General features: G+C 36.1%; 2 protein-coding genes and 1 pseudogene across 3 annotated transcripts; all 3 read left to right on the top strand.

Moving 5' to 3' along the window:
- The first annotated feature begins 1,132 nt into the window (after positions 1-1,132).
- On the top strand, positions 1,133-9,475 carry LOC133301393 (primase homolog protein-like). Of its 2 annotated transcripts, XM_061501024.1 has the most exons (13): positions 1,133-1,360; positions 1,525-1,661; positions 1,768-1,823; positions 1,912-1,963; positions 2,032-2,136; positions 3,018-3,098; positions 4,626-4,706; positions 5,424-5,489; positions 5,602-5,718; positions 8,171-8,218; positions 8,306-8,391; positions 8,972-9,032; positions 9,263-9,475. In XM_061501024.1, exons 1-13 carry the CDS (start codon positions 1,204-1,206, stop codon positions 9,335-9,337), a joined length of 1,122 nt encoding a protein of 373 aa, XP_061357008.1. In that variant the 5' UTR covers positions 1,133-1,203; the 3' UTR covers positions 9,338-9,475. The 2 variants fall into 2 exon arrangements, 1 of the variants encoding a protein (XP_061357008.1); XR_009750186.1 differs by lacking the exon at positions 9,263-9,475 and having other exon boundaries at positions 8,167-8,218; positions 8,972-9,022.
- Positions 6,629-7,539, top strand: LOC133301396 (probable aspartic proteinase GIP2; annotated as a pseudogene).
- An 8,227-nt stretch (positions 9,476-17,702) lies between the features above and the next one.
- LOC133301395 (uncharacterized) lies at positions 17,703-20,971 on the top strand. The gene is made up of 5 exons (XM_061501026.1): positions 17,703-18,013; positions 18,120-18,231; positions 19,108-19,181; positions 19,263-19,880; positions 20,704-20,971. Exons 1-5 carry the CDS (start codon positions 17,792-17,794, stop codon positions 20,818-20,820), a joined length of 1,143 nt encoding a protein of 380 aa, XP_061357010.1. The 5' UTR covers positions 17,703-17,791; the 3' UTR covers positions 20,821-20,971.
- Positions 20,972-22,595: the final 1,624 nt, after the last annotated feature.

The raw sequence follows: 22,595 nt of genomic DNA, 5'->3' as shown, positions 1-22,595 counted from the left end.
ATTAGCACTAATAGCTACACTTAACATTTTAATCCCAAACTTAGGATTCTGAACCTAGCCATTTTTCTAGGATTTTTCATATTTTTATTTTATTTTTCGCAGCACTTTGCCGGTACGCGCTTTTACGTAGCCGGTATCAATTCTGACGCCAGTTCTCATTATTTTGACTTGAAACTTGTCATACTAGTCCTATGTATTATTGTAGGAATATTCATGCACTTATTATAATTTTTTGGGATACTTCATCGGTGCGTACTTATACCGTGAGCAGAATCGGTATCTGCACTTTTCGTCAGAAAAACGACTTTCAACATTCTTAATCACTTACAATAATTATTAAAGCCTTCTCATAATTATTAGAGTCAATTATAGAATTATATCATTAATCTCATAATTAATTAATTAAATTTCTAAATTAACGGTGCAGGTTCTTACAATATACCAGACGCAACCTTGTATGACGGAGACTCCCATCATATATGTAGGTGTAATGCCAATGATTACACAAGATTAGGCTTTTTGAGATGGTGTGATGAAATACAATTTTGATGGCTGAGAATAGAGACGAGAAATGAGAGAGATTCGGGGATACAAAACATATAAATGATAACAAAGGTCGAAACCCACTGATATTGGGGTTTCTAGCTGACAAATACCCGGGTAATTGGATGTGTACCTAGGTAAATAATAGCATACCCGGGTATAAACTCAAGTCAAATAAGAACAGTTATATTCCGTGAAATATTCTCGGGTAATTGGGTCTCTACCCGAGTAGCTACGTGGTCAACGGTCAAACAATGATAGATTAGTGTTATGTTTGTTGAAAAAGTTAAATTTTTGTAATAATTTATAAACAGAGTTAATTTGATAATTTATTATTAATTAAAGGATATAATGATAAAAAAGCCGAACTAACGTAGATTCACTTAAAAACGACAAATTAAGCTCTTCCAACATTCCCACACATTTTTTTTGTTTTTTTTTTTAATTCACAATATCGGAATTAAAGTCTTTTTTTTCTCTTAAATTAAGTCCTTCTGATTGGGAATAACATGAGTAAGTAAAAGTTATAGTATTTTTTGTTAGCATTAAAAAAAGATGTCTTTTCACTTGGTGTACAAGTGCAACAACAAAGATAAACCCAGAGGGTCTCCGCATAACATAGACGAAAATCCAATCAAATTCAAAACGTTTGAACCAAACATGTCAGTTTTTCAGAACCAATGGCTATGTCGTCCTCTCACTCAACCCCTTTTCTGCAACTTGTTTTCTAGAACCTATGCAAAAGTGTTACCCCAAAGACTAGGCATCGTTCGGTGCCATTCACTAGCTCGTGCCACCAACGTACCCTCCCCTCCAGGTACCTGTTCTTCTCCTCATTCTACCTCGTTTTTCTTTTCCTAGCATACCCTTTTTCGCCATTTATTTATAGTGTTAATGGTTTGAATTTTCTGGCCAGCCAAATGCTTTCTTTTCTTTTTTCTTTGAGTTTCTCTGACATGATTGTTTGGATTGTTTTGGAAGATGATGTGGAGCAGGTTGTGGACAATACCTTTGGTTCACCTAAAGTGAAAATTTTGAAGCAGAAAATGGAAGTTATTGGCATTACCTTGGACAACTCTTGTTTGCCTGGGCTGTTCCATAACCTGTATTGTCCAAAGGTATCACTTTTTTTCTAAATTTGTAATTAAATTTCTTGACCAGGTCTTTTTGTATGAATTTACTTTTCAAGTGGGTTTCTGAATCTTGTTTGTTTTGAAATCCTAGTGCAAAGGTGGGAAATTAAAGGAGAGGAGTTTGTCTTTTCATATTGTTTCTGATGGGTAAGCAAGCTTCTTCTACTTGCTCTGAGGATGTGGTGATAATTATATATGTTTTGGAGTGATGTGTTCTGGAAAATGGTTGTTGTAGTGAATTTGCAATGTGGAGGTGTTTTCAAGCTAAATGTGGTTGGGCTGGTCAGGTAACATAACATGGCTATATAAATGTGGAGCTGTGGCATACTAACTGTACATGATTATTTGGTTATAGGTTTTTGCAGATGACAAGGAATTGTACAGTAGGGTTTGTGCTAATGGCAAGTCTTATGAACAAATGGCTGAGGAGAGCTTAGGATTGGAACCACTTGGTCCTAAGGTATTCAAATTGCTTTTATCAATTCTAGTAGCTAATAGTACTAGAATAACTGCCAATTTCTTAGAATGAACTGAGCTGTCCCCTCTTTTCGTTGTTAATTGTTATTATGCTAGAGGTCTTCTGAAGGTCTCTTATTCTAATGAAGTAGAAAAAAAATTAATTATCTTATTAAGAGTATTCATCTGCTTGTTGTTCTCTAAGAACAAAGTAAGCACTCTTATGAGTATTCAGGGTGGTAATGCATAGTATTTGCCATTTTAGCTCAAGTAGACATAGGGTTTGACTTTCATATGCTTTTGACATTATTCTTCTTATTCTTAATGGGCATTGTCTAACTAACAGAGGCTTTGCTTGAAATATTGAAATAAGATTCGGCACTATCAGCCTCTCCTTAATATTAAAGGTCAAATTTATTTAAATAACATAGTAACTTTTCTATGACTGAAAGTTCATAGGTTCGAATCCAGGAAATAGCCTCTTTGCAATTATGAAAGGATAAGGCTACGTACAAGGATTACCTCCACCCCACACTCGCTAGTCGGGTTTAACGGGGAGTGATTTTTTTTTTTTTTAACATAGTAATTTTTCTCCCAATATGGCCCATAAGCAACTAATACAAAGTATCTCTGCCAATTTGCTTAACTAGTGGCTTGTTAATTAATATCACAACATTTAAGATTCAATAGAGGTCTAGAATAATAACTTTGGTATGCTCAAGTGGGAGCAAGGAAGTTAAAGCTACTGTCTTGAAAGAGTATAAATGTATATTCTTATTAAAGCCAGTTTCTCTGTGAGTATCCATGTTATGTCAATATATTGCAACTTTCAAGTGTTAGTTGGATTATTTGCTTATGTATTGGTTTTTTCCCCCCCTATTTTAGCTTGTTGCTTACTTTAAGGAGAGACTGATATCAGAGAAAACTCTAAGCAGAAATGCTGTAAGGCAAATGTCTGGCGATCAGGTATTTTCAACAGTGCTATTTTTAAAACCTCCTATTTCTTGTTTTATGAATGTAAAATTTGTTCTTTTAATTTTTTAGAAAAACAGAATCCAGATTGCCGATGTCTATTTGGTGTTCGCTATCCTGTGCTCTGTGGTGCTATATACCATTTGCTTTGGACATAATATTTTCTTATCTGTTAAAAATATCAAAGCAATAGAGACAAAATATAGACTGATAAATATCTAGAATGGTGTCAGAAATTATAACAATAGTTATTATGGCTTTGTAAATGATAGGAATTTATGAAGCATTGGGAACATTAGGATCCTAGAAAATAGTCCAATTCTTTGTTATTCTTGCAAATATAAGTTGTATTTATTTTTCCATGTATATAAATATCAGTATGCTGAGTGCAAAACACTCAAGCAATTCACCAAAATCTCTCTTGAAACTCATTCTCCAGTAATGATTTTAGAAGTAAACACCTGATTTTGTACACAGTTATGGTGACATACTGAAGGGAAACTATGCAATCAAGAAACATAAGGTTTGGTCATTTTAAGCAACATAAAATAACGGTAAAGGTTATTAAGTCGGGGAATAAAAGGGTAATTTATTTCAGAAATAAAATTTCTTCAGTGATCTTACATCGTGAGCATAGTCTTGAAAACTGAAGCAAATGAGTGATGTTAAGTACGGAAAGATTGGTACAGAATGGTTTTGGATATTCAACCTAAAGACAATGGCTTATGAATATAGTTGTTGATGGCAATATAGTAATGACCATATAAACTTATATTGATATTTGATTAATAAATTTTAATTGGGATTAAGCTTTAAAGCTGGTGTTCTGTTGGCAAACTTCATTATTTGCTATTGAACTGATTACTGCCATTTAATTAATAATACTGACTGAAAAAGATATCTTCCATACGTATGCATCACTCTTACATTTTTGTGTAACCAAGAGTATGAATGTGTTTGTCTCCTTGAAGTTGAGACAAATATTATGACAGATGTGCACGTTTTAAGGGTTAATAGTACTGCTAACAAGTGATTTGAAGAAGTAACATTTAGGAATTTAAGATGTTAAACATAAAATTTGTGTCTATGTTTCAACAAGACAAAGCTAAAAAATGTTTCTAGGCTGTTTTTTCATACCTTTAATTTTTTGGTATGTGGTTGTTTATCTTTCCCCACTAGTCTTAGTCACTGAATGTCACCTTCGAGGTGAATAGTGGAGAAAATTACAAATTCTCTTATTTAAACCAGAGAGAGGCAGTGCATATATATTTTTTTCTCTAAGAAATGAACTTTTCTTTAGATTTGTTGGGTTAAAGATCATGAAGTGTGTAACCAAAAATAAAAAAAATCATGAAGTGGATCATGCCAATTATCATAACCATTGTTGTTTGTTCTCTTTGCTGTCTTTGTTGTTTTTTATTTGGTATTTTTTTTAAACATTTTCTGTACGTGGTTTTATTTCTTTAGAACTTTACTAGTTAGAAGTTCTTAACTTCATTGTGTATTACAAAATTTATGCAGACCGTCATTGCTTTTACTTATAAACAAAATGGGTTGCTTGTTGGTTGCAAGTACAGAACAATGGATAAAAGATTTTGGCAGGTAATGTTTCCAGTTTGAACCATGTCTGGATGCTAATGTTTTGCTTTAAACTCGAGTAACCTCATAATATAATTGTCATTGAAACAATAATAGCATTTAGTTTATACCCACTTAAGCTGTTGATTCCTTTATTGATGTACATTGGCTAATGCTAATAACATAGGTGTGAAAATTCACCTGATCAAAATAATTGATCCAAGAAGGCAAACATTGATTAGTTTTCCAAAACAATGATGATTCAAAAAGCATTCATTATAAGATGTGTTATGAAATGACCACAAGCATGTTATATACATTTGATGAAGTAAAGGTGACTATGGTATTGAAGACAGAGACAGAAAGGATGCTGGTTTGAAGCTTAATTTTTCTCCTGGCCTACACATCCATTTGTAGAAAATGTGCAGGGGGAGTTGAGTTATAGATATCTATAACAGAAAATTCTGTCAACAGCCAATATCCATTCCTTGATTCTATCACTCACCAATCAACCCTAATTTAGCAATCACCAGCCAATAAGTCATATTTTATCAGAAGATCTATCAGGGCTAGTTGTTTAGAGATAAATTTATAAAACATGGGAGCCTATAATTGTTATCTGGAACCTTTGAATGCTAAGCTGATTGTATATGGATTAAAGTTTATGCACATTTTGATATGAAAATAAATTTTGTTACTAAATAATCTGATGTTCATTCAAATGCTAAATTGGATGTTCAGGGAAAAGGCTCGGACAAGATACTGTATGGAATCGACGACATTAGTCATGCAGCTGAAATCATCATCGTAAATTTTGTTCATTTATTTCCCGATTCCAATCTTCTTTTGTTGCCAAGCCCCAAATTAAAAATTCAAAAAAAAAATTGTAGATATTCTTACAGTCAAATGACGAAAATAGGTTGAGGGGGAAATTGATAAGCTTTCACTTGAGGAAGCTGGCTTCCGGAATTGTGTCAGTGTTCCAGGTGGTGCACCAGGAAAGGTTTCTTCAAAAGATTTGCCACCAATAGAAAAGGTTTGTGGTATTGTTATAATTTCTTTTCACTTCTCTTTTAAGGCTGAGGGAATGTCAGTTTAATGCCTTAATGATGCAAAACTCACTAAATCAGTAATATTCCTTTTTCTTCTTCATCAAAATCTATCTATTGTCTATCTATTTATCTATCTATTGATCTATCCATCTATTTTGGTTAGATGTGGTTTTAGGTTCCTAATGAAAGGCAATTGGCCCCTCTGCAGTTTTGTCCATGCATTCAATTATGAATTGCCTGAAATAAGTCATGTGTAAATTACCCTCTCTAACTTCTTCAGTATCAGAACATAGGTACACCTTACTTGTAAAATTTCAATGAAGTATTTGAAATACCTATATTAATCGGCTCTTATAATTTTTTTTATTATTCTGTGGTAGTTGAAAATGTAATAATAAGGACAAATCATTTAGTGATATAGATACTGTTAGAATATATTAGATGTGATTAGATATGATTAGATGTCAAGGCCAAGGTAGAGGTCGGACAAGCTTGTCCAATCCCACGAACTGGAGCTTTGGTTCCATCAGCAAGGGTAAATGAAGGTAAATGATCAGAATATGTAAGAGATGTAAAGAGTTCCTTATTACCACAGAGATGATCAGTAGCACCTGAGTCAAATATCCAAGTGCCAAGTGATGTAGATTGAGAAACACAAGCAACAAGATTACCAGTATATGGAGCGGAGGGCTGAGACTGAGGAGAAGCCTTCTTGAGAAGAGTTTGGAGTGCAGCATAGTCCGCAAGTGAGAGAGAAACCCAAACCAAATTTCAGCCAAGCCGCGGCGAACCACAGCCGACACCCCCCCCCCCCCCCCCCAACCCCTATCAACTACCGTACCAACTACCTCTTTGTTTTTGTTTTCCTCTTCTTCTTCTTCTTCTTTTTCAGCCATGGCTTCCTTTTCTCTCTTTCTTCTTCTCTGTTTCTCCTCAGTTATGTGCTTTGTTTGCAATAATACCTGTCATGCTCAAAGCTCCTCTTTTGTTCTCCCTGTTACAAAGGATGATGAAACCCTTCAGTATTTGACCACCCTTTCTTATGGCACCCCTTTTGTGCCCACAAAGCTTGTGTTGGATCTTGGGGGTCCACTCCTCTGGGTTGATTTTGCATCCACAAACACCCCTTCATCTTCTCTTCTCGCAATTCCTCACCGTTCAATCCAGTGTCTCACTGCAAAAAGCCATGAAACTGAGCCTCAGACATGGCTTTCAAACCCTGTGACAGATCAAGACCAGCCATGTCAGATTCTCGCAGAGAACAGCATCACAGGGGGAAAAGCCATGGAAGGAGAGCTTGTAGAAGACCTTGTGGCACTCAAGTCAACGGAAGAGTCAAAATCAAGCAAGATTGAACCCACACACAAGGTTTTCTTCACTTGTTCACCCACCTTGCTCTTTAATGGCTTAGCAAGCGGTGCTAGAGGCATGCTAGGTCTTGGTAAATCTCGCAGATCTTTCTCATCACAGATTTTCTATTCTTTTAGCACACAGAGAAAAATCACTCTTTGCCTCTCATCTTCTTCTGGGTTTGTCCTATTCGGTAGCATGACCTATGAACCTGAAATCCTTAGATCTCTCACGTTCACACCACTTGTCACCGACCAAAACAAGATACACGCTTCACAGGAAATTTCATCAACGTTAACTCCATCAAAATCGGCGGCAAAAAAGTGTCTTTTAACCAAGAGGGAAATGGTGGTACTCAATTGAGCTCGGTTGTGCCTTACACCACTATGCAGAGTTCGATATATGCTAACTTCGAGAGTGCTTATTTGAAAGCTGCTATGTCTATGAACATCTAATCATATCTAATCACATCTAATATATGTCTATGTCTGGGAAGGTGTGTCATCTTCGGATACTAACTGTTTCAAAGGAGATCTTTGATTTTTGGGGCCATTGTCATTCTAAGAAATATTGTGTTATAATTCTGTATTTTGAAAACAGTTCTGTTCTTGCTATTAGTTATTAATCTAATCACAGCAAATTGCATTTTATTGCAAAATATCCAAATATAGCGTGCATATTCTTGGGAAATCTGCTGTGCTGCCTTCACATATAAATTCTATTTATGTTGACTCTATCTTTTATGGTTTTATTTTAAAAAATAGACTATGCATAACATTGAGCTATAGACATTTTTATAACTTTATATGAAACAGTTTTTATGCCACCTAGAGGTCATGAAATTTGTCACACATAAGTTTCCTATGATTGCACACAAACAAAATAAAATTGCATCCAGTAATTCTTTTTCTGGCCTACGATCTCATTCCTTTTTGTCTTTCTACATCCTCATTTAAAGTACATGATATTGGACCACAAAAAAGTACATGATATTCTGGTCTCAACTTATTATTTAAACATTTTTCCGACCAATAAATTTATCTCTTTAATCTATTAATTTGTGCATGCTTGTCTTTATGAAGTCAGGACACTGCATATCAATACATGTGGAACTGCAAAGAGTATTTGGATAAGGTACATATATTAGGTGTCTTCCCTTTCAGTTGGATCTTTCTAGAGCAGAAGTGAAGAGCTTAGTAGTTTGGTTTTCTCTCTCTTTAGGTAGTTCGCATTATCCTGGCAACCGATAATGATCCACCAGGTCAAGCTTTAGCTGAAGAGCTGGCACGGCGCCTTGGGCGAGAAAGGTTATTTATTCTCTCATTTTTTATTTTCGTGATATAGGGATGAAGTATAGGGGTCACCGCCCCCTTGCAAATATGTAAGTGTAAGACTGCATACAAGAATTGTCCTCACCCCACCCTTGATAGTCGGGGTTTAATGGAGAGTGGTTTTAGTGATGAAGTACACAATATACTAGTAGAACTCAAGACTTGGATGTGTGCATATTATGTTGTATGGGTAGCTTGCACAGTTGCACGTAAAACCTAAAGCTTGGTGATCAAGACACAGATATTCATGGTATGGGAACTACTTAATGCATTAGGTTTAAGTTTGATGCCTAAATTGCAGTTTCATCATGAAATAACTTGTCAAATTAGGCAAAGCTGTTCATATCCAACTAAATACATCAAGATGCATGCAGAATCTAGCACTCATATAATGGTTCTAAAAGTTTATTGGATCTGAGGACAGGTTACACATTCTGTTTTGTTCACTGGACTTGGGGCTTGTGGACTAAGTGCTCTCTTTTGCTTTTACGTATTAATTGCATCTTGTTCTTTGCATTTACCTTCTTATTTTCTTTTTCTTTTTGTGGACTTACAGGTGTTGGCAAATACACTGGCCAAAGAAAGATGAATTCAGCTCTTTCAAAGATGCAAATGAGGTATAACTCTGGATTTTCATATGTTATCCCTTTTTTTTTTTTTTTATAAGTTCCTTATAATAATTTGTTTTGGAATGAAAATAAGTCAATAGACAACCTCTTTGGAGCTTCTAAGAAAATGAACTTTTCAGGGCTCAATTATGACATATGATGCTTGTATTTTTTGCCTTTCAAACGCAAAATATGCATTCTTCTTGATATAATTATTAAATTGTGGTTCATGGGCATAGGTTCTCATATACATGGGAGCTGGTGCTTTGAAGAGTATAGTTGAAAATGCAGAGCCATATACAATTGCAAAATAGGTAATTCCATCTAACTATATGAAAATGGATATAGATTTTGGAATATCCTTCATCAAGGTTGTATAGTATGAGTTTGTAATATATGGTGAAATGGATGTCAATTTTGCATTATTGTTTAACAATTGCAACTTTTTGATAATATTGACTTAACTCTTTCAGTGAGTTATTCTAAACTCGTGTGTGTGCGCGTATACATAATTTTAATCAAATTAGTTATAGAGATATCAGATTTATATGGTAGCAAGATTTATGCTAGTTTTTAAGTGTAACGACTCTAATGATTTCTATTATGTTCTTCTTAATTTTATTTTATTTTGCTTTTGACGTGATTTAAATTGTTAAATAAATCACAATTTTTCGAGTATGGCCTTTAGTTGACGTCTTAATCAAACGGATATTACAAGTCACTTATTACATGGTTGGATTATGTAAATACTAGCATATTGTCCCAAAGTTTTTGCCGATTCAGAATGATTTGTATGATTACTTTGAGTAAAAGAGAAAATTGACTCTATAAGTTTCCTGATAATAGTGGGATAAGAATATGTAAAGTTAATTAGGAAGGGTTGGAGAAACCAATAAAGATCGGATACGTGATAATCTGATAGATTGACCCGGACAATGTTTTAATATGAAGTTTCCCAAGAAAAGGAGGGTTTGTTTTTTCGAAATGAAATTAACACATAAAAGATTTTTTTTTTTTTTTTTTGTATAAGTATGAAAATTAAAGCAAGCAAAAACTAGTTACAGTCTGGGTCCATAAAACCCAAACAATCATCTACCACTAATTTACTACACCCAACAGGGGGAAAACTATGCCAAATAGTATTCCAGTCCAAAGGAGAAGCATGTGCAGCCATCCAGTCTGCAACTTTATTCCCTTCTCTAAGAGTATGGGATATTTTCACCTTCCAAATTTTCCCAAGAGCTTCTTTCATTCTGTCTAGCAGCGAGTGACAGGGATGATATGCAGGACATCCTTCCTGGACAATCCTCAAAGCTTCCATAGAATCTGTCTCAAGGTTAACCTGCTGATAACCCAACATTACAGACCATTCTAATCCAATAACCATGCCCCAAAGCTCAGCCAATAACACATTCCCATATCCAATCTTTTTTGAGAATCCAGCAACCCATTGACCAGCAGAGTCTCTAACTACACCCCCACAACTAGATGCACCTCCTTTAACACAGCAAGCTCCATCTGAGTTGATTTTGATCCAATTAGGAGAGGGAGGTTTCCAAGACACTACCACTTTTCTTCTTTCAGGAAGGAGGCCAACCTTCAAAAACAACTCATCAGCCACCACCATATCCAAAATAAATTTCGAGGTTCGATACACCAAATCAATGGGCAGACATCTCGAATTATTGAAAATAAAATTGTTCCTTTCCTGCCAAATTAACCAGCACATGACCCCAAAGAATTTCCTCCATTCCAAATTAGCTTCCCTCCTACTCAGGTTCTCTTCTAACCAATCTTTAAATCCTCCAGCATTATAGAGACTAGTATTCTTCCCCTTGCAGACCAACCTCCAAATATGTTGGGTCCACTCACAGCCTCTGAAAATATGATTACAATCCTCCAAAGGGTCATTGCACCTACTGCATCTTGCATCCACACAGAGATTCATTCTATTCCTTCTGTCATTAGTAAGAAGATTCCCACCTATCAGAAGCCATAGAAAGGCTTTGATTCTTTGGGGTCCCTCCCAGTCCCAAGCCAAATGCCACTTTATACAGTCATTACTAATCAGAGGGGGGGATAGGAAATCATAAGCTGATTTTACTGTAAATATACCTGATGAAGACTGGCTCCATATAACCCGATCAGGACCATTATCAACTGAAGGAGGGTGAACATCTTTAATAATACTGATAATCCCATCATCAAGAAACTGTTCAAATTTAGAGTAATGCCAATCTCCATCTTGATTTATACAGTCCACCACCAGCCACTCTTTATCACCTTCTGGAATTGGACTTGTTACTTTATCAATTAGTCTTCCCACTTCTGGAACCCAGCAGTCCCACCAAAATTTTGTACTGCAGCCATTACCAATACAAATTCTTGACCCATTATGAACACAACTCCAATTTTTGTAGATCCCTTTCCAGATGCTAGACCCATTCCTGTTTTCCTTCAACACAGGGACCAGATCACTGCTCACCAAGTATTTACTTCGCAGGATTTTAGCCCAAAGAGCATCCTTGTTGGTCATCAAACCAAAGCCAATCTTCATGGAGTAGGCTTTATTGACAGTTCTCTGATCTCTCAATCCTAGCCCTCCTTCCTCCTTCGGTCTACAAACTTTACTCCACTTAACCAAGTGCATCTTCTTTTTCTCAGAATTTGATCCCCAAATAAACTTTCTGGTCACCTTCTCCACCTCATTACACACATTAGCAGGAATGATGGTGGACTGCATTGTGTAAGCAGGGAGAGCCTCCAAGACAGATTTTGCCAATGTAATTCTTCCAGCCAAAGAGAGAGAAGACTGGTTCCAAGATGAAAGCCTACTGCTTACTCTCTCTATTACGTTGATGAGAGAACTTCTAAAAGCCCTTTTATGACTCAAATTGACCCCCAGATACTTCCCCAGATCATTAGTAATCCTTACTCCGAGCTTGTCACCAATCTCCTTAGCTCTAGCCACACCCACATTACTTGAAAACATGACTCTTGATTTGTCTACACTAACTTTCTGCCCTGATGCAGCAGAGAACACCTTCAACACCTGGTTAATGATAAAAGCTTGGTTCACAGAAGCTTCTGCACATAAAATAATGTCATCTGCAAAAAACAGATGTGACAAAGGAGGAGCCCTCTTATTAAGGAAAACAGGTTTCCAAGCCTTAGAGTCCACAGCTAGCTGGACTAAATGAGCAAGTCTCTCAATACATAAAACAAACAGGTAAGGAGATATTGGATCTCCTTGCCTAATACCCCTTTTCGGTTTAAATTCCCTGGTCATGCTACCATTCCATAGAATGTTCAACTTACTAGTAGACACACAGTTGCAAATAAGATCAATAAGTCTATTATTGAATCCTATATCAACTAGGGTCTCCTTGATAAAACTCCAGCTAAGCCTATCATAGGCCTTCTCCAAGTCCACTTTCAACATCATCCACCCCTTACTCCCTTTCTTCTTTCTCATAGAATGGACCACTTCTTGAGCTATGATGATATTATCCACACTTTGCCTCCCTTTGATAAAGCTGCCTTGGGTAGGAGTCACCAGCCGAGACATAAAACCCTTCAGCCTTTCAGTTATAATCTTTGTCACAGCTTTGTAGACTACATTACAAAGACTTATTGGTCTAAAGTCCTTCATAGTCTCTGGACTCTCCTTCTTGGGGATAAGACACACTAGAGTCTTGTTAACCTCCTCCACTCTTTTAGGATCCAGAAAAATCTTAGATATTAAGCTACAAACAGAGGTTCCCACTATACTCCAGTGAGAATGGAAGAATACTGCTTGAAGCCCATCAGGCCCAGGAGCTTTAAACTTCCCCATTTTGAAAATAGTCTTCTGGATCTCTTCATCAGTAGGAATTTTGGACAATTCATCTTTCTCTTTACCACTCAAATTAGGAAAGAAGCCTTTCACAGGGTAAGCATCTACTTCTTCCTCTTCAGCAGAAAACAAATTTTCAAAATACTTAACTGCCAAGTTGACTAACTCCTCTTTCTCAGCAACCCAGGCTCCCTCTTCATTTCTAAGAGCAATAATTCTGTTGTGTCTCCTCCTAGCCACTGTGGATGAATGAAAGTACCTAGTATTCTTATCACCATATTTTAGCCAATTACACCTGGACCTCTGGAACCAGGCTAGCTCTTCCCTCACCAGAATCTCTTGAAGTTCTGACCATAGCCTTTTTTGGAGAATTTCCATGCTGTGATCATACCATCCAGACTGATAACTATCAATGCCACTAAGTCTGGCATAGATTTTGTTCTTCCTTTTGATATTCTTCCTATAGACATTAAGATGCCACTCCCTGGCCTTTCTCTCAAAATTACTCCTAGCAAAAATCCAGTCAGGCTGGTTACTCCAACTATCCTTCACCACATCCACAAAACCTTCCACTGTCATCCAGGAAGCCAAGAATCTGAATGGCTTATCCTTATCCTCCAACCTACTGGCCTGATCTTGAATTAATAAGATAGGCCTATGGTCAGAGTTAAAATAGGGCAGATGAGATAGAAAACTATTAGGCCAGCTTAAATTCCAAGCATCATTCGAACAAGCCCTATCAAGTCTCTCTTGGATTTTACCCCTCTTCCAAGTGAAATCTGGACCTTTAAACCCCATGTCCCCAATATCACAGCTAGATAAGCAACTCTGCATGTCAATGATGTTACTGCCAGTGATTTCCCTGCCCCCAATCTTTTCAGAAGCATTCAAAACTGAGTTGAAATCACCTAAAACTAACCAAGGGCCAGCTATTTCCTGAGCAATAACTTCCAGACTCAACCACAAGGATTGTCTCTCCAACCTTCTAGGACTACCATACACAAATGTGACATACTCATATTTCATCTTATCCAAATAAAGCACTTTAGTATGAATAAATTGATGTTGAGCATCAATAATTTCCACCTTCACCTTTTTCTCATCCCAGAGTAACCAGATACCCCCTGAGAATCCAACAACATCTTTTTTGAAGTTTCTAGCAAAGCCAAGTTTCTTTATTAATCTGTCCCCTCTATTGCCACTAATTTTAGTTTCTAACAAGGCCAGAATACTAAAATTAAACCTATATCGCATGTCTCTAATTAAGGCAGGGAATTCCTTTTTCCCCACCCCTCTACAATTCCAAGAGCAAATAAACATGACTTTATTTAAGAGGGAACCCACACCAACCAATTAATGGAAATTCAGAGTTCTAGCCCCCCTAAGGGAGTTAGAATTCAGCTCACGCACCTGATCCACCTGCACCATATGGACCTCTCTAGACACAGCAGCTAACCCCACTCCTTTCCCTTTGACCTTAGCTTGTTGAGATTCATCCATTGGACTACCACATCCCATTGGCAGATCTTTGTTTCTGCTACTCTGCTTATGCCCAGAATCAGGGGCGCCCACCAAAACATTAGGTGGCATATTCTCCATCTCACCCTTTTTCTGAGACCCACCTTTACTATTCTTCACACCACCAGTTCCATTTTTGCTCCTGTTCTCCTTAAGCACACTTTTCTTCTGTCTACCAGCATCCAATTTATTGATCTGAAGGGAAGGGCAAGGATTGGAGTTACCAGGAGTGTCCCCCTTAGTAGATAGACCACCCTCTATACTCTCAGAACCCCTACTAGGAGCACCAATGGGATTTTGAACTATAGTAGCCTCTTCCTTGATGACAGTAATATTAACACTCGGGATATCAATCCTAGCCTCTCCCATAGTGGCCTCAACTTTCTCAGCATCCTGATTCACCGTGACTACCCCAGGATCCTCATTCACACCAACCACCTTTTTCATTGGCACAACTTTGGCTTTCCCCCCTCTTTTAAATCTCTGGATAACCATCCAGCTGCCGAACGCTTCCTCCTCTTTCCCTTTCTCCCTAGCACTATCAATTGCTTTTCCCTCCTTAGGATTCTGGATCCCTGGTGCAGAACCCAACTGTTGACCCTGGTCCCTAAGCTGGTTGTCCACACACTGATCACTCATGTGGCCATACATGCCACACCTGAAGCAAATTAAATGTAAACCTTCGTAACCCACTTGGTAAACCTTTTCCCCAATCTTGAACTTCGACAAGAAGCTTCTTCTTAGGTCCACCTCCACACAGATTCGAGCAAACTTTGCTCTCTCTGTAATGACATTATCACCAAACTCACTTCTGCGAAGTGAATTTCTATCCACTTTCAGAGTCCTTCCAAACAGGTTCCCAATCTTCCATAGGTACTGAGCAGTATAGAATTCAATAGGGAGACCAGGAACCCTTATCCATACGGCCAGTTTCTTAAACCCATCATCATAAGGGTCAAAAAATGGACGCCATCTCTGGATCACAACATAATGATCCGCGACAATCCACGGTCCCTCCTCCAGCACATGCCGATAATCTCCCTCATCCTGGAATCTCAGCAGGAGATGACCATTATCCAGATCAATCAATTCATACGTTGATACCAGATTCCACAGCCTCTGTAACCGAGCCATTAGGAACCTCGCACCAATCCTTTTCCCCAATAGCTTGATGATTAGGGCTTTCCTCCATTGACGACAGTCTTCCTTATGCTGACTCTTGGAAAATTGCAGCGATGGGCAAAGAGGATCATCCTCAGCACCTTGGATCAGAACCTCCTCAGCACCATCTTCCTCTTCCTCCCTACGCTGGACCTCTTTCCAGTCATCTTCGTCAGTCTCTGATATGTTGTCACCTCCATTTAACCTGATTAGCTTGTCTCTGTAAGAGATAAACTTCTTATCAGGCACTTCATGCATGAGCACCACCTTCTCCGGGAAGGAAGATTTGGCACCCTCACTGTCACCAGCCTCCTGCTTATCGAGCATCTCATCATCCATGCTCACATCAGCCATAGCCTCACCTTTCGCTTTCTTCAAACCTCTCAGGATCAAGTCTTCCTCCTCCACCGTTCTCTCACGCGCTCCACGCGCGCCATCCTCCTCTGTTTCCATCTCAGATCTACTTTCTCTCTCTAGCTTCGTTAGAATTCAATTACACATAAAAGATATATACTACAAAAGAATTATGGAAGTGGTAGACTATAAAAGTATATTCTTACAAAGGGTGCAATGCAAATAATAATAATAATAATAATTAAAATTATTTTTTAATTGCGGTTTGGTGATGATAGAATAATAATTAGAATTTATTAATATTATATTAGTATATTATTAAAAACAGGCGTAGAATGTTTTTACAATAATATATTAAAGGATTCTCTTTTTCTGCGGTTACTGCAGATAAGTCATCTGCAGTAAGCCCTATAAGACGTCGTTTTGAGGCGAAAATCATGATGTTTTTGTAATTTTAATTTATTTCAGGGTTATAATAGTCTTTATAATTATAATGTTTTAATCTTTCAATTTTAAAAAGACGTCGTTTGGGAATAAATGCAAATAACTTATCTGCAGTAACTGCAAAAATATTTTTCTGTATATTAAAACTAGGGTTTTATAAGAGTTATGTTGTAGGAAAAATGATTGTGTAATGTTATAGAGATTCGTTTTGCGTGTCGTAATTTTTTTTTTTTTTTGCTTCAAAAGTGTGGGTCCCACGAAACATTGTGTGTGTAGGAAAAAATTTTGTGTAATGTTAAATGATGAATGCAAACCCCTTAAAACTAGGGGAAAATGTATGTCATTTTAAAGGATGTAAAGTTGTGTCATTTTAAGTGAGAGAAAGAGATAGATCATGGGAGGAGAGAGAGTGGACAAAAAAAATAAAAGTGTGGATCTCACCTCTTTGTAAGAGTGAAATGACATAAGTTGTGTCATTTAAAAGGATAGACATTTTTTCCTAGAACTAAAGTCCTTTTAGTAACGAGATAAAATGTATGTTCAAGGGCGAACAGTTTTCTAAAATTGGTTAAACAATATTCCCATGCATAACAAGGGAAATGTTATACTTATAATTTATTTTTGATTTTAATGTTTCTACATTGAATAATGTAGATAAGTTATCTATATTCATTCTCATAATTTTGAGTTAAAAAATTATAATAAGAAAGACTATTATAATCTTGAAATAAATTTAATTATAAAAATACTTTGATTTTCGCTTCAAAATAACATCGTTTTGGACTTAAGGTAGATAACTTATTTACGGCAGAAAACACAAACCCTTTATTTTTTGTTACAATTTTTTATAACTATCTTTATTTTTGTTCGATCTAATTCAAATCCACAGTTACTAAATGATATCATGTGAGAGTCATAATAATAAAAGTGATTGTAAGTAATAAAATATTATAAATATACTTCTTTCGTTTGACAATAATTATCTTATTTTATTATTTCATTTTGAAATTTATAGAACGATTATAAATTTGTCACAGTTAATATAAAACTAAAAAGAACTGATAATTGTACCCAAAAGATAATAATAATAATAATAATAATAAAAAGAACTGATGAAGAATAATGCAACTGAAATCTTCAAAAGTTTTTTTTTTTTTTTTTGGGTACACAAGTCTTCAATAGTTTAATGTGCGTTGACGAAGGGGATTATATTTGGGCCGGGTAAAGTGGTAGAAGGCCCACCAACCTCTTCCAAAACCCATTTAATTTGAATGCGCTTTCTTTTTCTTTTTCTTTTTTTTATTTACAAGTGGCTTAAAGCGCTTTCTCTTTCGCTCTAATCTTAAACTCAAAAGTCGACCGTTGCAATCTGGTTGTTGCTTCTTCATTTTCAGTTCAGTTCTTCTGAATTCACATTCCTCGTTCACTCTCTCTTTGCATTTTTTATTTTTTCGCAATGCGCAATAGAACAACAAAAAAAGCAGAATCTTCCAACGCTTCTTCTTCTGAGCGTCGAAACTGGGAAAACATCTTCAACTTGTTGGTTCAGATGGTGAGAAACCAGCAAAACCAGCTTCAGTCCCTCGCCAAACAACACAAATTTCTCGAAGATCGCTTGCAAATGCAGCACGAAAGATGGGCCTCCGATATTCGCCTTCACAAGGATCAAATTTCCCAGGTAATTATTATTTCTCTTTTAGGGTTTCCCTTATTTCTTCTGAAACCCCCAAAAAAAAATTATTTTTTTTGCCTTTTTTATATATATTTTTTCGATTGTTGTGTAGATGAAGGGGATTTTGATGTTTGAGGAGAAGAAGCGGTTGCTCGAGACGGCGAAGGCGGATTTGACGCTGGGTTCCAAGCACAGAGAGGCTTCTATTTTCAAATGGATTTTGGGTTAGTGTCTTTTCTTTCATGCCAGATATGGGGCTTTTCATGCTTTGATTAATTCCTTAATAATACGTTTTTTGTCCCTTTTTCTTGTTTTTGGGTAAAAGAAAAGCAAGTTTGCGTTTTGATGTTTGTAAGATGAAAATAGGGTTGTCTTTTCTGTTCTTGGTGTTACATCCTGAATTTGATGTTGAAAGTTGGTTTTCTTGTTTCTAGTAAGTAAGCATGGAGAATGCTTGGTCCTTTTTGTTATCATTGGTAGATTGTTTCATAAAATAATTTAGATTTTTTTTTTGTATAAATGTTTGGTTTGAATTTTCGGGTACACTAAAGGCTAATATAGACATGCATGCACTCTAACCTCAGACTGGGATTATTTGCTTAGGAGCGTGGTTAAACTTACAATTTTCTTGAATGCGAATAAGTTTATGTGACCGGTGACCATAAGACTTGGGTTAGAAGGTGAAATTCTCCTACCGATTCTGGATAATTTCTTCTGTTAAAGACACACCACTGACTCTAGTAATATACTTCAAGATTGGGATTATTTGCATTTTCCTAAAGTGGATAACTTTATATGATACATGATTGTAAGAGTTGGCTTAGATGGTGAAATACCTGATTGGCTGATCCATTTTTTTAAATTTTCTGGATTATATCCCGATGGATGATGGATTAGTCCTAGCTTGCTATGAAAAGTTTTTATTTTATTTTATTATAAATGTTAAGCAAATTTAAATTATCAATAATCGTGTCTTCATTTTGGCAACTCAAGGAGAAGTTTTGTCAATTGTCAAAATATAGGAGTTTTAACTATTTTTCAATTTGAAATTATTCTAACCACATTTCTTGACTTCATATTCATTTATCTTTTAATTGCAGAGCTTACAGAGGACGAGTTGGCGGATTTTAAAGCTATTTTTGAATGCCTTTCGCGTGAATCCTCTAATGGAGAAGTATGTTAGTTGTTGCATACTTGTTGAGTTTTCTGATATTTTTTATGTATTGCATTATGCTGAGCAGTCACTTTATAACAGGACCAAGGAACAATATCTAAGGATACTGACAAGAGGAAGAAAGGAACCACAGATAGTGGGAACAAGTCCACTTGGAATGGTGCAGAAAAAGAGAAGTGTTCCAACGATATTGAAGATGAATTAAGAAGGTTAAAAGGCGAACGTGAGAAGGTTGCTTTAGAAAAAAGTTCTGAGGTATCGTCACTCTTGGCAGAAAATACATTTGTGTGGAATCAATATAATTTAATGGAGAAGGACTACACAAATAAATTAAGGAGTAAACAAGCTGAAGTAGAAAAAGCAAAAGAGAAGATAACTATACTTGTTTCCAGCATGGAGCTACTGCAGTGTGAAAATAATAAAAAGGATAGTACAATTTCACAGTTACAAAGTAAAGTGGCTGATATGGAGGCTGAGACAAAAAGATTAAACAAAGAAATATCAGGACTTTCAGTGGAGTTAGAATCTTTAAGAAAGTTCAGGAACAACCAAGTTACACCTGTTTTAAATCATTGCACGGAAGGAACTAAAGCATCTGAATCGGGAATCATTACGAGCAGTAGAAGTAGAAGAAATATCACCTTGAAGAAAGAAATATGTACTCCTGATGCCCCTGCTCCTGTAAAATCCTCTGAAAAGGTATAGCCTTTGCTTTTACTAATTGCTTATCTTCACTTATTGTCCTGTTTATTTTGTCTGCATTGTATCAGTCATGCCCCTTTGCTGGTAGCGTCATTAATTAAAATCTGCTATCTTTTTTTGTGGGCCGTGATTTAGAGTTCAGGATTTTTTTCTTGAAACACTGTATGTAAGTGGGAGAATTGCCCGTTTACAATACACAAAAAATATTCGAGATGAAGTTTAACAAGTGCATGCTATTGTAGGCCTCGCATAAACCATGACCTGTGTGTTAGGCTAGTATAATGAACATGGGGCTGTGTCTGCTAAAAAATAATGTGAATTGTAGGAGCACCTTCAATTCATTGGATTAACATCTGTGTATTTATTTCTATAAAAAAATAAGTGTATCTATTGTAGAGTTGTTCCCATCTGTGATTTGCTTTTGAATTGTCAGCAAGTACTGTCTTCTGCTGTGTTTGCTATCGAGTTGTAACATTTGCATTTTCATGCATTTCACAATCACTTGCTAACCTAATGCGGCCAGTTTAGCGTATACATTGCTTATTGAGCTTCATTGTATTGGCTATATGAAAATAGCTTCACCAGTATATAATGTTTCAGTAGTCAAGGGTGGTATTTTTCAATATGACTTGCTGGTCCTGTGTCTATTCACCAAATAGAAGTGATGTCATGTTGAGCCTAGCTTCCCGTGGGTTGGGTGGGTGAAAGTTTACATATAGAAGGTTTTAAGGTCTGAAGTTTGATTTCATTTGACAATTGAGAAATGAAGGCGTTCCTTATTGTTTTATTTGTTTTCTCTTCCCTGAATCTTAATGTCCAGGGAAATAAAAGCCTGAAGAGGAAAGAAGCCCCAGTTATTCCCCCCTCAGAGACTCCAAAACTGTTCTCTTCCAGCTTCAAGGTTCCAAAACTGAAGCCCTCTTTAAGGGTCAGATGACAGATGACGTCTTTCTGTTAATTTTTAGCCTACTAGGAGATGGTAGGCCCTGTATCTGTATATGGTTTTTGTATGATGCTCTTTTTATGTAAATTATGTATGAGCTGTATTTGTGTTTGGAATAGGTCCGTGCACAGTTCTTCTAATTAACATCTTTGGTGTAAGTTTGTATGAGATTCGACTTGTGAGGTAAATTGTGTATCGGCTTTTAGCTTGGGACAAGTTTATTCATAATTCTTCTAACCAAAATGTCAGATATGTTATTCGTAATAGGATTTTATAAGAGTTATGTTGTAGGAAAAGTAATTGTGTAATGTTATAGAGATTCGTTTTGCGTGCCGTAATTTTTTATTTATTTTTCTTCAAAAAGTGTGGGTCCCACAAAATGTTGTGTGTGTAGGAAAGTTTGTTGTGTCATGTTAAATGACAAATACAAACCCTTTCTTAATATCATTCAAACGAAGTTGGTATAATAATGTTTGTTTCGGTTGGCAAGGACTCTGATAGTTAGCAATCCGGGCTTATGATGCTAAGTTAGCATCATAAGCCCGGTGAAGAAACAAAAGAAACCGTTAAGGACAAACAAATAAAAATATCAGGAGCGCACGAGTTCTGAAACGATTGATGAAGCTTTGATAGCAGAATAGCATGAATGAACAAACAAATATATATGAAACTAGATGATGGTAAAAACGAAAAAGTAAAAATTTGCAGCCATTTTGAAATATTTAATGATTAGCATTTCCTTGAATAAGAATAACAGTTATTGTAATTGTAAACTCCTGCATTTCGTCTCCCAAAAAAGGAGAGAGAAAGAGAAAGAGTAAACATGAACTTTAGGTAGTGTTTGGTAGTAGAGTTCACAAAAGATACCCATGCATCTTACTTTGGTATTTTGTGTAATCCATGTTTGGTACAAGATATTCAAATATTTTTTCAAGCAAACTTATTTGCCTAGTCTTTGAAAAATGTTTGTAAAATGGGATAAAAAGAACTGTTCTAAATGGCACGAAGATCAAGAAAGTAACATTGTTCTTTGACGTTGCAATCAATGTTGAAGACACAATCACTCATACTGTATACGAGGGTTATTCATATTCAAAAAGTACAAAAGGGTTATTTTAGTTTTTTTAACTCATTATCTCATTAATATTTTACTTTCAACCAAACATAGACTTAGAAAATTTAATCGCATTTCTCCAGTAATATTTCAAGTGTCCCCATAAAGCATGTTTGGGTGACTAAGCATGTAGATTAAGTGGCATTCACTTGTTTTAGTTTAATCAGTGATCTTGAGCATGATAGTTAAAATATCAATTTATTAATATTTTAAGCACTTTTATGTTTTTACGATTCTTTTTACGTTGCGGTTTTTTACTCTCTTTCCGTTTTTATGTAAAATCTCATTTTTAATTACTATGATTTTGAGTTCGAGTTCTGGATATACAGTTATGTTACAAACTTGGTATGGATAGAGCTTTGCCACCTTTATGGTCTTAGCTAACTGGACTGAATCAATCGATGAATCTGTGGAGATATTAAAAAAACTTGTTTGGACCTCAAGATTAATTTAAGGGATTAATGTTTCTCATGTTGGAGGAGATAAGGAGATAAAATTATCTCCTATACACACATAAAAGTGTGTATGACTCCATGTGAAAAGAAGAGAGAAAAAATATTTATCCCACATATTTTTATGTGTGGGTATATTATCTCCTACAATATGAAACACCTAAAGTTCATGATAAAATTTCGTTTGAAATTTTTTGCAATTG

Source organism: Gastrolobium bilobum, unplaced genomic scaffold (genome assembly GCF_033153095.1).
Source record: "Gastrolobium bilobum isolate Gb01-03AN ecotype WA unplaced genomic scaffold, APGP_CSIRO_Gbil_v1 utg35430, whole genome shotgun sequence".
Classification (NCBI taxonomy): domain Eukaryota; kingdom Viridiplantae; phylum Streptophyta; class Magnoliopsida; order Fabales; family Fabaceae; genus Gastrolobium; species Gastrolobium bilobum.
The sequence above is the reverse complement of the archived record's forward strand: the minus strand, read 5'-3'. Positions and strand labels throughout refer to the sequence as shown.